The following is a 15,131-nucleotide window of genomic DNA, read 5'->3' on the forward strand; positions in this document are numbered from 1 at the left end:
AGATGTGAAAGGGGACAGGGCTGAAGGAGGACTGGCAACCTTCCCTGTGCTTTTTGCCCTAAATGACAGGTGGTTATAACTCTTCCCAAGTTTCAGGATGCTCCGAGAAATTTGATGCATGAAGTTTTTAAAAAGGAACCTCCTCAAACCTGACACCACAGTTAAATATCGAGATCTTGGAGACTAGGGGTAATATTTGGTACAATGAACACTGAGCAAGTGTGGGCCTTGTGATGGGAAAAACTGAGCCTGTGTTCAGTGGGTGCTCAGTATGTTTCATACCTAAGCATCACACTGGCCCTCTGCACGTGGAGGATTGTTTGTACAAAGCAGTAATTTAAGAGGCCAAGGGCCAAGAGCTGTGTGATGGCTGGAGCAGAGGATGCCAGGTGAGCAGTGAGGAGAACATTGTGAGCTCTTACTGGTGTACAGAGAAGAAAAGTGGTCTCTGCTGCCTGGGCAGTGGGTAATTTAGTGGGGAAGGTGAAATCCTGATTTGCTCCAGAGCCTTTGTCAGCACTGTTTGTCTGCCTAGCGCACTGGTCTGTGTCCATAACCTGGTATTTGGTGACCTGAGTGGTTTAAGGACTCAGTTGCAGCCTTGCTGGATGTAACAATGTGGTGGTGGTTGTGGGTGTCTGACTGAAGCTCTGGTTAGCTCTCAGATCTCCAGTGCATGATTATGAGCAGAATATATGCTCCATATTTGGGATGTATATTTACAGGCCCTTCTCTGAGGCAGTGCTGGGACTGTGATAAGTGGGAGGAGGCTCGCTAGAAATCTACTCAAGCAGGTCTAATTGTACCAAATAGAACGGCTCAGTAGAGTGGAAAATAATCCTCATATATCTACCCGAAGAAGATAATGACCTTTTAAATAACAGAAGCAATTTTTTTTCAGTACCCCAATTACTCTGAACTCTCAAATGTCAAAGTGCTGGGCACTTTCAAAATAACTTAATTTAGACATTTATAGCACTTAGACACTGCTAGTTTCTTATCTAACCTAATTATGGGTTGTTCAGGAAATTGCAAAGCATCCCAATTAATGCTATTTTTTATAGTGATACATAGAAGTGGCCTTTGCCATTTGCTGTCATCATGTGCACAGTGATTTACTCATTCTGGCTTTTGAGTTCGTTCCCTGGCAGAACAGAGCTCTTCTATTCTCTGGTTGCTCTAAGAGAGTAAGCAAGGAAGCAGTGGAGGTAGAGGTGAGTATAGCTTTATCTGTGCAGAGGGTTTGAAGGACACGTGATACAGTGAGAGCAAAGGCAGGATCGTTTGTCAAAAAGGTGCCATATAGCGTAAGCGTGGCACTGACTGTCAGTCCTGTTGATTGTCTCTGATCCAAGTCCAGAATTCTCTGGTTGCCTCTCTCTCCCAGGACTAGCATGGTAAATAAGGGTTGTAAAGGTACTTAGCAGAGTAAAAACTCTTTTCACAGATGGTGCTGTACAATCTCGCTTCTAGTTCCTGTTCATAGCAGGAAGAACTGGAGCTGGGGGAAAGTGGTATAGAACTACTGAACAGCATCCAGCAGCATCCTTGTCTGCTGGTATGGCATGGGGAGGATGTGTGTCTGATTGCCTTTTTGAACGTGACAACCCTTGCCAATCACCATGTTTGCTTGCCCTATATGTTTATGCGATGCCCTATTCTGTGCTGTGTCTCTCTGTTGGTATCAGGAGAGACCTGTTAGCAGCCAGACAAGTTACTGGAGGTCTCTTCTTTCCTGAGGATAACTCAATAGGATCAATGGCTAGTTTCTCAAGGGAAGATGTAAGGCCATTCTGTGATACAGTAGGTACCTAACTATCGAACCTGCTCTGAATCATGTCCAAGACCATGCCATCCCAGAAGAGAAAGGCAAAAGCCTCCAAAAGTGGTCCTGTCCTACTGTACAGCTTCTTACAGAGTAATTGGGGTACTGTACAGCTTCTCTGCGTACAGATTTCGCATTGTTGGGTTCTTGGTTCTCATTCCCTTACTTACTGTAAGATGTTTCTGTAGACAAGACAGAGATAGGATTTTAACTTGTTTTAACTGAAATCCAGGAGGGAGGGTCCAAGTTTAACTTAACTGATTGTATTCAAGAAGGGCACAGGGAACAGAAGCAGAGAGAGATGTGAAGTGACTTTACCAAAGCTTGTCCTTAGCCAGGAGTAGAAACTATGTGAGCTTGCCGAAATACTTTGTCTGCACAGCTGCCTTCTTCCCTGTTGTTAGAAGCAGAAGAGTCCCAGGTTCTGCACATCAGGGAGAACTGTGATTGCAGTAACTAGCTGTGTTATATATTAAAAGGAAAGCCTGAGCAGGGCTAAGCTGAAAACTCGACAAGGGCTTCCAGAGTATTTCTGACTGATGTGGTCACAGACTGAAAAATCTCTTATAGGTTCAAACAACCCAACAATGCTGGTGAAGAACAGTAGGGACTTAAGATAATATGGTGTCAGGATAGATAGGATTATTGGCCAATCTATTGCTTTGTAGTCATTCGAGCCCATTGCTTCAGCATTCAGCTGCTGAGTGGAAATGTTTGAATACACTACAGCTGCCAGATTGACTGACAGAGCTGGGGCAGACAGGGAGGAGATATTTGATAGCCAAAAGTTGGAGCTATAGTATGTTTTGTGCAGGTGTTTCATTAGGCTTTTCCTCCTGTGGATTGGGCTCCAAATGGGATCTGGGAAACCATTTACCACCTTTCCCATTCTCTGAATTCCCATGGTCCAGTGTGTAGGGATCCATTTTCTCTGGATTAACATGCAAATCTTTGCCAAGGAAGTATTCTCAGATCGAGAGGAAAGGCTTACAGAATTGAGGTTACTTCTCTCTTCAACCTTCCACTCACTAGATTTAACAGCTTTCAAATACAGAAGAGGCTGTTGAGAGGGAAGAGAACTGTCCTTTGACATTTTGAATAATGAGGGCTGTGGAAACAGATCGTGGGGAGAGTATGGAACGCTATTACTGCAGGTTCTAAGAACAGATTAGACCAATCTCTGCCAGACTTAGTCATGTTAAATCAGGCTGAGTCAGTCCAACCTTGAGATGGCGTGATAGACTAGCTAGCATCTCAGTATCCTTTCCATCTCCATTTTCTTTTTTTTCTGAGAGGAATAATACAAACCGCAAGTCTTCTGTTGACATGCAGTTATCACTCTAGCTTCCAACCAAACTGATGAAATGGAGTTGTAGCAGGTGGTGGAACAAAACACACCAGGTGAGTATGCTTCAGGTTAGTACAAGAAGCATAGGAGAACGATTGTTATGATGTCACTCATGAAATGTTTTAGAGGAGTCCTCAAGAAAGCAGAATTTCATCTACAATCATACAGCAAAGGAGACCTCATCTGGTTTGAGTCCTACTATGCCAGAACTTGGCCAAACCCTGATTAAGAACACAAGTTGTTTAAACCTCTTAATTAAGAAAACCCCATAATCAGGTTATAGTTATTTGAAAACAAATAATTTGCTTGTAAGGACAGAGATAACAACATTCCAACCACACCTACCAATTAGAAAGTTGTAATAAAGAGTAATAAAAAAACCCTTCCTTGGGCTACAGAATCAACCCCCGCACAGCTGGCAACACTGTGTGATTTACTTCTGTTTGCTGATGGAGGATTCTGTAATAAAATCTAATGTGTGGGAACAAGGTGCATCTAACCAAAGCAGTAAGCATCTCTAACTCTATTTAAAGCTATAGAGTGTAGTATATTAACATTTAACAATGTGACACTAAATTGTTTTGAAGCTATTAGGGCTGTATTTGTTGAAGTTTCAGCACTATGCTATGATTTACCAACAACAACAGGGGGAGTAACCAAAATAACATGACCCTACAGACTCCAAGTGCTGCTTAATAAGATGCTAAAAGTCTTCATGGGAGCTTCTGTCATATAAGAGAACAGCAGGCTACGTTCAGCTCTGTTGCTGTTCTGCTGAAGCCAGAGGGAGTTGTGACAGAGATGAATTTGGCGTTTCCTATTGAAAAGCACTAAATCCAAAGTATCTGCCTTCTCCCGTTAAAGCACGTTATGTTCAATGATTTTTTTTTTTCTTTGTAGTCTTTCCAGAGAGTTGCTTTGGTATTTAAAGATGTACAGCTTATTGGAAAGGAAAGCATGGTGTTTCTATTCCTCCAAGAATATGAACTGAAATTATTAAATCTGCATGAGAAAAGGCTCGGGAAATACCTGCTCAGAAAGATGTAGTGTTCTCCTAAGTAATAGTTCTGGCTTCCTTTCACTCTGCTCCTCTGTTGCCTTTCAAGATTGTGCTGTTGCCTGAGGTCAATCACAAAAAACATTTTAAAATTGTGGAATTTTCTGCAGAATGGAAAACTTAATTCTCACCTAGATGGATTTTCTAAGTGTGTAGTATGAGATTGACACATACTCATATAATTCTCTAGGAAACAATAAATCCTACACAGACTGAGAGGACTTCTCTCACCAAAAATGTAATTTATTTAGCTATATTAACTATTATTTGGGGGAATTAGGCATCAAACATAAACAAAAATACATAGCCTATTAATACAGAATGAAGGGTATTCATTAAAATGCTGGGCATAAACACACAGTAGAGGATTTTTCTGAACAATGGACACAAAGTCCAATTATATGTAAAAGAAACAATTATATATCAAACTTGAGAAAGTTCTCACAACGAAGTGACCAGCTCAATGTAGCAGTGACCTGCTTAATGTATTAGAGTTCTATCTTTATTTTGGAAGGATTAACTATTATGTTTTATACCTTTCCATGTCCTTCATTACAGCTCTTTGCATGAGAGGGGATGTTGTCCTCTTTGTGGATATTCAAACTCTGGCTGCTCCAAAACTGATCCCTGAATATTTGACAACTCTCAGCAGCGATTTCTTTTTGGTCAAAGAACTGATTGCTCTTGCAGTTGAGACACCATCACCTCATCAGAAAATAAGGAAAGGTATCATGATGTTTTGATGGATGATTAAACTCCTGGGATAATGAGAATGTGAAATGAACTTTCTTGATAGCTCACAAATCCAAACCAAATAATTTCTAGCAACAAGCCTGTTGATAGGAACTGGGTTTGGTTTGAAAACACTTACTTTGAAGAGGGAAAACAGGAGGAATTAGTATTGTACACAACAGCCAGCCTGACAAACTTTTCTTAAATTCTGTTTTTATACAACAATGGAACTTTATACAAATATGGAAATAGGCAGCTGCATTTTACATTTACATACAGTTACAACATCACAGTTTATGTGTACTAGGTAATCTCTACCCTCATTCAAGAAAAAGTAAAAGATAAGTTTATACAAACTAACATATTCCCGTGAAAACCTCAAAGGGGCAGTGGTGTGCTCTCCGTGTCTGGCCTGTCCCACTGCCCTCCTCTCCTCCGCTGCCATTCACTGCTGGGGATAAGGACGCTAGGTTTTGCTGTGCTGGTTCCCGGCTGTGAACTGAGCCCTGCTGCCTTTTGCCATATCCCCAAAACAGCCCAATCAGCCAAGGAGGAAGCAACTTGAATCACCTTGGCTCGGGCTTTCAAAGCCCCAGGCCTGGAAAATCTGCATTAACTCCTGCCTACTGACTGGCCTGACTTTTAAATAGGTTGAATTGTCCAGGGGCTCCATCCAAAACCAAAAAACTGACCTGGAGAAGACTCAGCACTCACCAAACATCAGGACCTGATGATAAACTGAAGAGCCAATGTGTGCTTTCACATCCCCATCAGTGACGTAGTCACTCAGGGCCTAAAGCTTTCCAAGGACTGAAAGGAGTCAGGTGTCCAACTCTATCTGAAACTTAGTGGGACTTGGGCACTGGAAGTTTAGGAGCTTGGAAGCACCAGTCCGGCTGTCCTACCCAAGGGATGTGGGCAGGACACCAGGGAAAAGCCCATTTGCACAAACTTATCAGAGGAGAGCTCAAAGATCAACAGGAGAAGAAGGAGGAAGGAGTATTTTCTGCTTTCACAGTAGGCTCAGTTCCCTATCTCCCAAGCCCTGATCTTTCAAAAGAAATAACTTCAAAGAAAGAGAGCAGGATGTTATGAAGGAGGAAGATTTTGCAAGTTCGGGAGACCCAATCTTGAGCAAGGCCAAAACCAGTGTCCTTGTTCTATGGAAGTTTTCTGCTCACTATCAATTTTTTCCTATTCTCAGTCAGATTTTTTTTTTTTTTTTTTTTTAGTAAAATGCTGGGAAATGTTTCAAAGCTTTAAATATTCTTCCTGCAATCCATTTGGTTTAACGTGGAAAGTCTCCTTTGGATTATTTTAAAATGTTTCATTTCAAGCACTTAAAAGCAGTTTTATTAAAAGTAACTTAAGTTTTTTTAATAGAGTATCATTTAGAAATGGAAATTTGGAATGAAAATATGAAAACCAAACTTTGATAACTATTTCTGAAAAAAAATGCAGAAAAAGTAATTTTAGTTTATCCTTTGCTGTGAAGAAGTTTCAGCTTTACTGAATTAGTATTTTCTGATAGGGAAAACAACAGTAATTTGACAAATTTTCTGGCCAAGTGGAACTTTAGTTCCTTAAAAAGGGGACACCAAACACTACAGAGAGTGTCTCTGAGATGTCACTTGTAGACCAGATGCTTTTTCTATTATTACTTTCAATGGCATTTTGTTTAAAGTCTCATAAAAATATAGAAGCGCATGAATAGAAATAAAAAAATAAGGATATTTGTATGATTTTTATAAATAAACAGCACAGCAAGAATTAAATAGAACACAGACAAAAGACGTATGTACAGGCATGAACTATTACAGCTTGTTCTCCTCGAAGAGTATCTGTGCATAGACTGTCGTACTGGGAATGCCTTTGGCTTCCTGAATCGGCTTCATAAGTTCAAGTTCAGCATATGTTAAATTCTCCTCTGTGATTTTCGGCTGGGAAACAGAACCAACAAATTACAGTTATAAAGTTGTTATGGCTGAATGTAAAAGACACCTTGCATATTCTATAGAATAGACTTTATTTTTTCTGTCTTATGTAATAATTTTATTCTAATATTAATGGGTTTACTCTGTATTAGAGTTGGTTCATAAAAGATAAAAGGAAAAAGAAGAACAATAGTAGGATTTTTAGCATCAGTTTCAATTTTTCTCCATTCTTCAAAGTTATGCATTACAAGTTTTAATTTGACAATTCACATACTACAATTTCAAAAGTAGTATATTAGCAAAATATTCAGTTCCTCTAAATTTCCCAATTTAATTATAGTTATTGCAGAGCTCGTAATTTAAAATATTTATGCCAGATTTGCTTCTCAGGTGTAAACCTTGGAACAGTTACATCTTTAATTGCATCCACTCATAGTACCTCCCTTTTTTTTCTTAGCAGCAGCAAAAAGCATGTTAAGGGTCTGCAGAACAAGGCAGAAATGCGAGGAGTTGAGGTACTATCACCTCAATGGGATTTCATTACTTTTACCGTAGCGTAGATGAGCTGAGTTCACAACGAGTGATACCACCAGTACCATCTGATGTATTATACCAGTTGAGTTTTAGAATTAGAACTGTATCTAAGTAACAGAGACATTACCAAGAGGTTTTACTTAAAGAATATTTCAGCCATATAGTTTGTTGCAGTCACAAGACTGTATCTTACCAAAACGATGGTATCTCTGAGACCAAGCTCTTAATGCCAGTTGTGAAATGAAATCTGACTTGAAGTTTGTAAACAAAAAAAGATTTCTATAAGGTACTCAAGTGTTACACTGAAGAAAATGACAATATTTTCCAACACTAAGAGGTTTTCTTTATGTAATTTTGTTTTATTTACTGCTATTTATTCCTTTCTGATTTAACATAAATGATTCCTGTTTCCTTGAAATGTGTTTGAATAATTATTATATTGTCTCCTGGCTAAAAAAATAAACATCTAATATCTTCTGAAATCCGTCCCTGGGCTCCTCTGCTTCCTGTCTTTTGCACTGTTCTGGAATCCTTTCATTTTGCCTTGACAGTTGCTCACAGCCTGCATTTCAGATTGTTTCCCTCTGGGTGGATCAGTTTACACTTTCAAGCATGAATTTAATCTTATTTCTCCTCTGTAGATCTGATCCTGAAAGACTTTTTGCAGCTGCTGATGAAAGTGGTATTGCTGAAGTCTCTCGATCTGTGTGTGTGTGAGTAAAGGCCGTTTTCAGGCTTAGGTGTCTGCAAGATTGTAATCTTTGGTTTTGATCATTCACATGCTCTTCCCTCCTTGCATGGGTAATCCCATTTGATTTCAGCTTCTGTTCCTCATTCACTATCAAATTCTCCAATGTTAATTAGAGAAAAAGATTCCTGTTTTTAAGGAATTCTCTGGCCTTATAATGTACAGGGACTTGCTATGGATCACACAACCTGATTTCATCTGTAAAACAGAAAGAAAATCACACATTTTTCTTCTTTGTATATTTGGACTGAACAATGTTTAGAAAGACATTTGTCCTATCTCGGCTTTGAATTAAGGAGTTAGAAAAAAACTGTTAACTAACTGCTTTGATACTTAATTAGGCTTTCCCCCCTTCTTTCTAGCTTGAACATATCTACCCTCAGTTTCTAGGCATTTAACTTGTTTTTGCCTTTTTTTGATTTGTTAAAGGCTCCTTCTGAGATTTTGTAACTCTCTGTGCCCATCTACCTCGCAGGTAGTGCAAAGCATGAATAGAGGAGCTAAGCTGAGGCTGAACACAATAATACCTGAAAATATTCAGGATTTTATTCACAATGTATAAGAGTGATTCTATTCTCTATTTGAAGTTATTGGGAATTTTGCTGGTAACTTCAGTGGGAGTCAACTCAGATGCTAAAAACAAACTGATAAGCTACATGTGAAAAGCCTACCAAGAACAAATCTCACAAAACTTTAAACAAGCTTTTGTCACTTCCAGAGTAAAACTCTACATTTCCTAATACCGGGCCAGTACATTTGTTGAAGTGAAAATATTTTCATTGCTTTGTAGAAATTAGTTGCTCAGGGCAAACTGAATCTGTGTATGCTTTCTGCTTTGCTGTTTAATTGCATTTTGTGCTATGTTTCCGTTTAGAAAATGCTGCATGTCCTAAAATAGCTGCCCCAACACCCAGCTCATGTAAATTTTAGAACTAAGATTTATGAAATCATATTGTCCAGGTGTTTTATTACATTATCTCAAAATTGCATTGTTTTCCAGTGTAGATTATCTCTTTATTCTTACTTTATTCTGTTATGTTTGGATATGAAAAATAACACTAGATTCCCCAAAACAGGTCATTGGGCAGTAGTGGCTGATGTGTTGCTTTCATACATTTTTATGATGTTCCTATAGTAAACATAATTTAATAAAGCCAAAACACACTAAATAAATAATTGCATCTAGAAAAGCAATAAAACCAAATAAAATTAGTACTTTCATAAGTGGAAAAGGTACTTCAATTACTGCTACAAGCAACAGCACACCATAAAATGTGTAGAATAATTTCCCTTATGCATATTTCTAGTATGTAATAATTTGATTGAAAATATGAGGAAACACACAAGAGGTTCAAAATTGTGAAGGGTATACAGTTTTCAGCAAAGGATGTGTAATAAAAGTGCATGGGAGCCAACACTACTTTAAAGTACCTATGGTAGCCAGGGTTTTTTTCCAGCTGCTCTTCTGTACTCCATTTATCAGCCATATGTTTAATTTAATTTTGATAGTTTGTTTGTCCAAAACCAATTTTTTGAACAGGCAGGCAAAGAAAACCAATTCCGCAATTTCTTCTCTCATTTGGGTTGGATAGCATTTTGGCAATGTAAACCTGGAATCCTGCCACCACCTCCTTTTTGAAACAATAGCATGACTTTAGTAACTAATGTTATAGCTGGGACAGATAAAAAGACAGAAAAGGAAGAGACAGTGACTGGCTTTTCACCTCTGTCCTCCCATCCTGACTATCCACCTAGGAGGTCGTTGGGATTCCTATGGTTACAAGATCCTTTCTGAAGAATTAGATCATTCTCCCAAAATGGTTTAGAATGAATTCTTCAAATACAGTTCCGTTCCAAAGTGACCCTTCTGGATGCACTCTTTATCTTGTACATCTATTTTCTTCTCATTTTGGGGTCATATACTTTGCAGAAACATAAAATAGGAAGAATCATCATTTTCCAGGGTATCTCCTGGCCATTAAAAACATCATCTTCCAGGTTTCTTTCAGTTTTATTTTACTTTGTTCCAGTGACAAAGCTTCCCTTGGGCAACTACTCAAGAGAGTTCACTAATAGCAACGTTTTCTCAATAAACATTCTGCAAAATCTATCATATGAATATTAAGAAGAGACTAAAAACTGTTATATGTAGTTTTGTTTTAACTGGTTTTGTCTCATATATAAGGTGCTAGAAAAAACCTGTAAGGGTTGTATTTTAATGAAAATTAATCTGATCTTTATGTCAAAATTACCAGGAATGTCAATTATGCTCTTCTCAGGATTAGTTGGGCAATTTGTAAGAGGCCTCAAGGATGTTTACTGTGAGCATTGCCAGACTGAAAGTTCGTAAAGTTTTAACTAAGGTCACTTTTATCCAAATTCATAATTTGGATTATAATAATCAACTAAACAGGCAAACAACAGCCTCAGAATTTCAGCTTGTCTGGAAGTTGAAATGGCATCAACCTGATGCCAGCTTTCGCTTATGGATTGTTGCACACTCACTGCTTCATGATCTTATCAGTTATCATAGAGATGACAAAAGGAATGTGAATTTTTAATTTTAGGAAGAAAAAAAGGTATTTTCCCCTGATTCTAGTTTACCAAGAAAAAGAAGGTCAATTCTCAGTTCAATTTAATTTTATTATTTTAGCAACGCTTGCTGCAGACATTTACTATGGAATTCAGTGTATACATGATCATATGTGGGAGAAGTTGTTTGGGATATGATGCAGAATGAATTTTAACAGAGGACCAAGGCTAGAAAAAATTTTATAGACCAAGTTGCATTGTTACCTCTGAATTTTCTGGATTTAAGAGATATGCATTCCAAGAAAGTTCCAGTCAGAGCTTTATAATATTTTTATTAACTCAGATTTCCTGCAGAAGCACTTAAAAACTTAAATTTTACCCTCACTGGCAGGCACATGCTTGTGGGTGAATGTATTAGGTCAACAAGAATAAAAATGTGCCTGTTATGCATATATTTCTTAGCCTGATTGCCAATATGTGGGGTTTTGTCACCTACAGGAGGACCACACTGTGCTGCTGAGTGCAAACTATGGAGCCAGGAGGATGTGCTAGGAAATGTTAATTGGAAAGGTACAGAGACAAGAGGTGGTAGTGATATTTTTTTGGTCCAACCACTAGAAATTGCACTTCTATCCAGGTTACTCTGCAGCCAAAGCGTGCAAACATGACCCAATGTCACAAGGTAGCTCTCTCTTGGCAGGCACTTGCCAGAACTATCACTTTTTCTCTCCCTTTCTCTTACACAGGCCAGACAAATCTTGAGCCTTTTCCACTTCATCTTTGAGAAACATCCTGTTTTGTACTCACACTGTAGAGAGGTCCATGAGAAAAGTGCTGATCCTGTCCAGATGGCATGGTTCAGGAGCATCCTGTGTCATTGCCTGAGCACTCACAGAAGCAAAAAGTGTCTAGACAGGACTCTCCAGGCCAACTGGATGAGCTTTGACCAAAGGGACTGACCAATGCTTCCCTCTGCATGAATGCACAGATGGCAAGAAACTGCACAGTATGTGCAGTCCAAGGGAAAGGGGCTATCCCATCTTTTCCCTTGCATATCTCCTTTCACAAGCACCGTTTTTTGGAAGCTGCAGGATGACGGAATCATAGGCATACAGAATGGCCTCCAGCTTGGCCAGTGCTACAGAGGTGAAGGCAAGAATGTATTGAAATGAAGGCTCAGCATATTTGGTGCATGGGCTGCAACGGATTCACCTCCCTGCCAGCGAGGCCTGGAGAAAGGACATGTACCAGGCAGTTAATGTTGTTAGCTCATGCCTCAGCTCCTGCTTACTTGTGGCACTGCAATTACAGGAGCACCTGTATCTTTGAAAGGATGGTAATAGGGAAAGGATGCTTGACAAGTCTTTCTGTACCAGTAGTGGGAAATAAGGAGCTGCACCAAGTTCATCAGGATTCAATAGCTGGAGGGAAGTGGTGCAGCTACTCTTGGTCTCCTGCTGGATGCCCTTCCCTAGGAAGGGGCAGGAGCATGATCTATTAAGATCTCAGCTGTTGAACAGCCCTGTGGTGAGCATAGCCACCCTGAAGGGAAATGCCTGACCAACCTTTGCCCTGCCCTAAAACTTTGTGTAGCAGGTGGGAAGCATTGGGGAACAGAGAACATTTCAATGGTGCCTGGAATTGTGAGAAACGTCTAGTGCTGCTTGGTGCCCACGTGGCTCCCAAAAACCTGGGCGCAACACAGAAACCTGGGTGACAAAACAAGAGCACTTTTCTTCATCTGTGACTCCTGCCTTGTCTCTGGAACTCATTTTGGGTAAATATATGGGCCTAAATCAGGCCTAGGGAGTCTAATGTGAGTACTGGGAAGTCTGTTTATTGACCTCTATGTTTGCCAAGTAGGACCAAAGGATTTGCTTTCTTCTCTGATAGAGGTCAATGGTGATGTATCAGAGATGTTGCCTAAAAACATGATGGCTAGGCAAGGGTCTGTAAGATCAAAGACTGGAGGAGACTGTACCATTTCCTCCTCAACTGGGCAAGCCACAGAACAACTTGTGATGTGAAAGGACAGCTAATGAGGCAGAAAGTCGTAGATTCCCCTGGAAAAGAGCGACTTCAAAAATGACTTCTGCAGACCTTCATGAAAAAATGAAGCTAGATCTGTAAGATGAATTAAACCATTAGAAATGAAGAGCAAATGCAACTGCTGGCCAGTGAGAGCCCTGAAATTTCAAGGGAGCCATTGTGTTCTGTCTGCCAAGGCTGAGAAATATGACATTGGAAAATCCTTGGAGTAGGGAGTGGGATTGTTGGTGTCACTACAAATAGAAAAGAAGAAAAGGGCAGTTTCTTTCCACTGAGATGTCTATTTTTTTTTTAATCTATAGGAAAGCCTTCATCACCAGGAGCAATGTCTATAATGATTTATGAAGCCTCTCTCAGTTTGAATTTTGCTATGGAATCCCACAGAAGTTATGACAACAAAGTTGGTGAAAAGATGATTCACTGAGTCCTGTTGAATCATTTTGTTTTAAAGAAATAAACTGAATCCCAGAAATAATAGAGCTGGTAGTAACCATAAGGAGTGATCTAATCCATCTTTCTTTATTAACAGAATTAAATATACCTGGCAGATGTTTGTCCAGCCTTCTTTAATGGCTTTTGGGGAAAAATATCCTCACCTTTCTAATTTATTTCTCTAACAGTTGGAGGGTTATTTCTAGATTCTAAATGAAACCAACATTGCTGGAAAACAGGCTGATTTTTTTGTATCCTTCAAAAAAGGCTCAAGGAAGCAAACAAAGTTTTTTCAGTTTTCTGATGACACTTCTGTTACTCCAAATGTGACAGCACACACAAATCATCTGCTGTGGGTTTTTGTGAATAGACAAGTCTCAGCACGATTCCAGCAGGGGACTTTCTATGTTTACAAAAACTGTTCCTCCTTGGGGATGAAGACTGTGATCTGAATGTGAAAGCAGACATAACTCGGCAGTTCTGAATGTGTTGCGTTCTGAGTTTCAACCTGAATGTGGAATGATATTCATAAAGAAGGGTTCCTGTGGATATCTCGCATCCTAAGAAGAGACTGCAAAAAAGGAGTATTTTTCTGGGCAGAGAGTTAAATTATGTGGACTGGATGGAAATAGTTGGAATCACAGGGAGTCCAGGAAAAAAATGTTCAGTTCTTACTTGTATAACATATGTGTAATGTTATTTGAAGTCTGTGGAGATCAATAATGCCTTGAGAAATTGGGAACTTAAATCACAAATTGTTACATATCGTGGAGAAAACAGCTCTTCTAACAGAGACTAGCATAGCTTTTAATTTAGTGTCATCCATGAGAAAGGGAGATCTAAATGTTCCTGGATCCAGGACTCACAAACTACTAGATGAATGTATTTTGCTTTCTTTTCCTTTTTTAAGGAAAGGGCTAATGTCACCTATGTATTCAGAATAATCAGAAATTCTACTAATCATGCATAAAACTGATTGGCCTACCTTTCTTAGCTAGGTTAATGATGAGTATGATATAAGGCAGTCTTGAATGATGAAGTACTTTTAAAAGAAAAAAAAAAAGATCTTGCAGTGGGTAAATTTGTTTCCATGTTCTTGTGAGACTGAACATACAGGACAGCAGGCAAAACTGTAGCTTAGAACGCACAAATTTCCCAGCAAACAAAAATCAACCACAGCTTTGCATTTCACAACTCTCTGAAGCAGTAATCAGACTGCAGATAATTCACTCACACTTCTAAACTGTCTTCCCCAAAGGACTCCAAGGTCACTGATTTTGTCATGCAGTGGACCTGGTTGGATTATTAGGGGGCAGGTTCAGCTCAGTTGGTTAGAGCGTGGTGCTGCTAATGCCATGGTTGTGGGTTCAATCCCTGTGTGGGCTACACTGAGGGTTGGACTAGATGATCTCCAGAGGTCCCTTCCAACCTTACCACTCTATGATTCTATGGGAAATGCACTCCTAAAAGTTAAAAGAATTTTTCAAGTGAGGAAAACTAAGCTCCTGGGAAGATTTAGGAGCTTCTGTAATCATTACTTCATTTAGGAATGAATTCATGACTATTCTGCTCATGCAGAATATTGAGCTAAATGTGTAATGATTGAAGCTTAATTTTGCTGAAATGTAGAAAATAATGAGACCTTCTTGAATACTTTCACAGGCATCAAACCTGTGTTAGGTGCCTGCTCAAAGCAACACATGTCTGCCTTGCAAACATGGCAGGAGCAGGTAGGCTGTCCTTTGAATGGTTGCAAATTGCGGACTTTCAGACGCATTATTCATTACAGAATACGCACTTCTTGTGCAGGGACTGTGTTGACAGGCACTGTCTAGTGTGCAGAACATTCTCAGCACTTAGCCCATAATGATAATTAAGGATGAGATTTTCAAAGCTTCAGAAGTTTGAGCTTCCCATTTCCGTTATGTCTGTGAGACATT

At 39.4% G+C, this 15,131-nt stretch overlaps 1 protein-coding gene across 1 annotated transcript in view; it reads right to left on the reverse strand.

Moving 5' to 3' along the window:
* Positions 1 to 5,158: 5,158 nt before the first annotated feature.
* The window catches only part of VSTM4 (V-set and transmembrane domain containing 4), a 38,564-nt gene continuing 28,591 nt past the window's right edge, over positions 5,159 to 15,131 (reverse strand). The window contains exon 8 of the mRNA XM_085324738.1: positions 5,159 to 6,902. Coding sequence (XP_085180864.1) covers positions 6,777 to 6,902 — 126 coding nt within the window. The 3' untranslated portion in view covers positions 5,159 to 6,776. The remainder of the gene's footprint in view (positions 6,903 to 15,131) is intronic.

Source organism: Rhea americana, unplaced genomic scaffold (assembly GCF_003343005.1).
Source record: "Rhea americana isolate MKP2758 unplaced genomic scaffold, rheAme1 scaffold_93, whole genome shotgun sequence".
Classification (NCBI taxonomy): Eukaryota; Metazoa; Chordata; class Aves; order Rheiformes; family Rheidae; genus Rhea; species Rhea americana.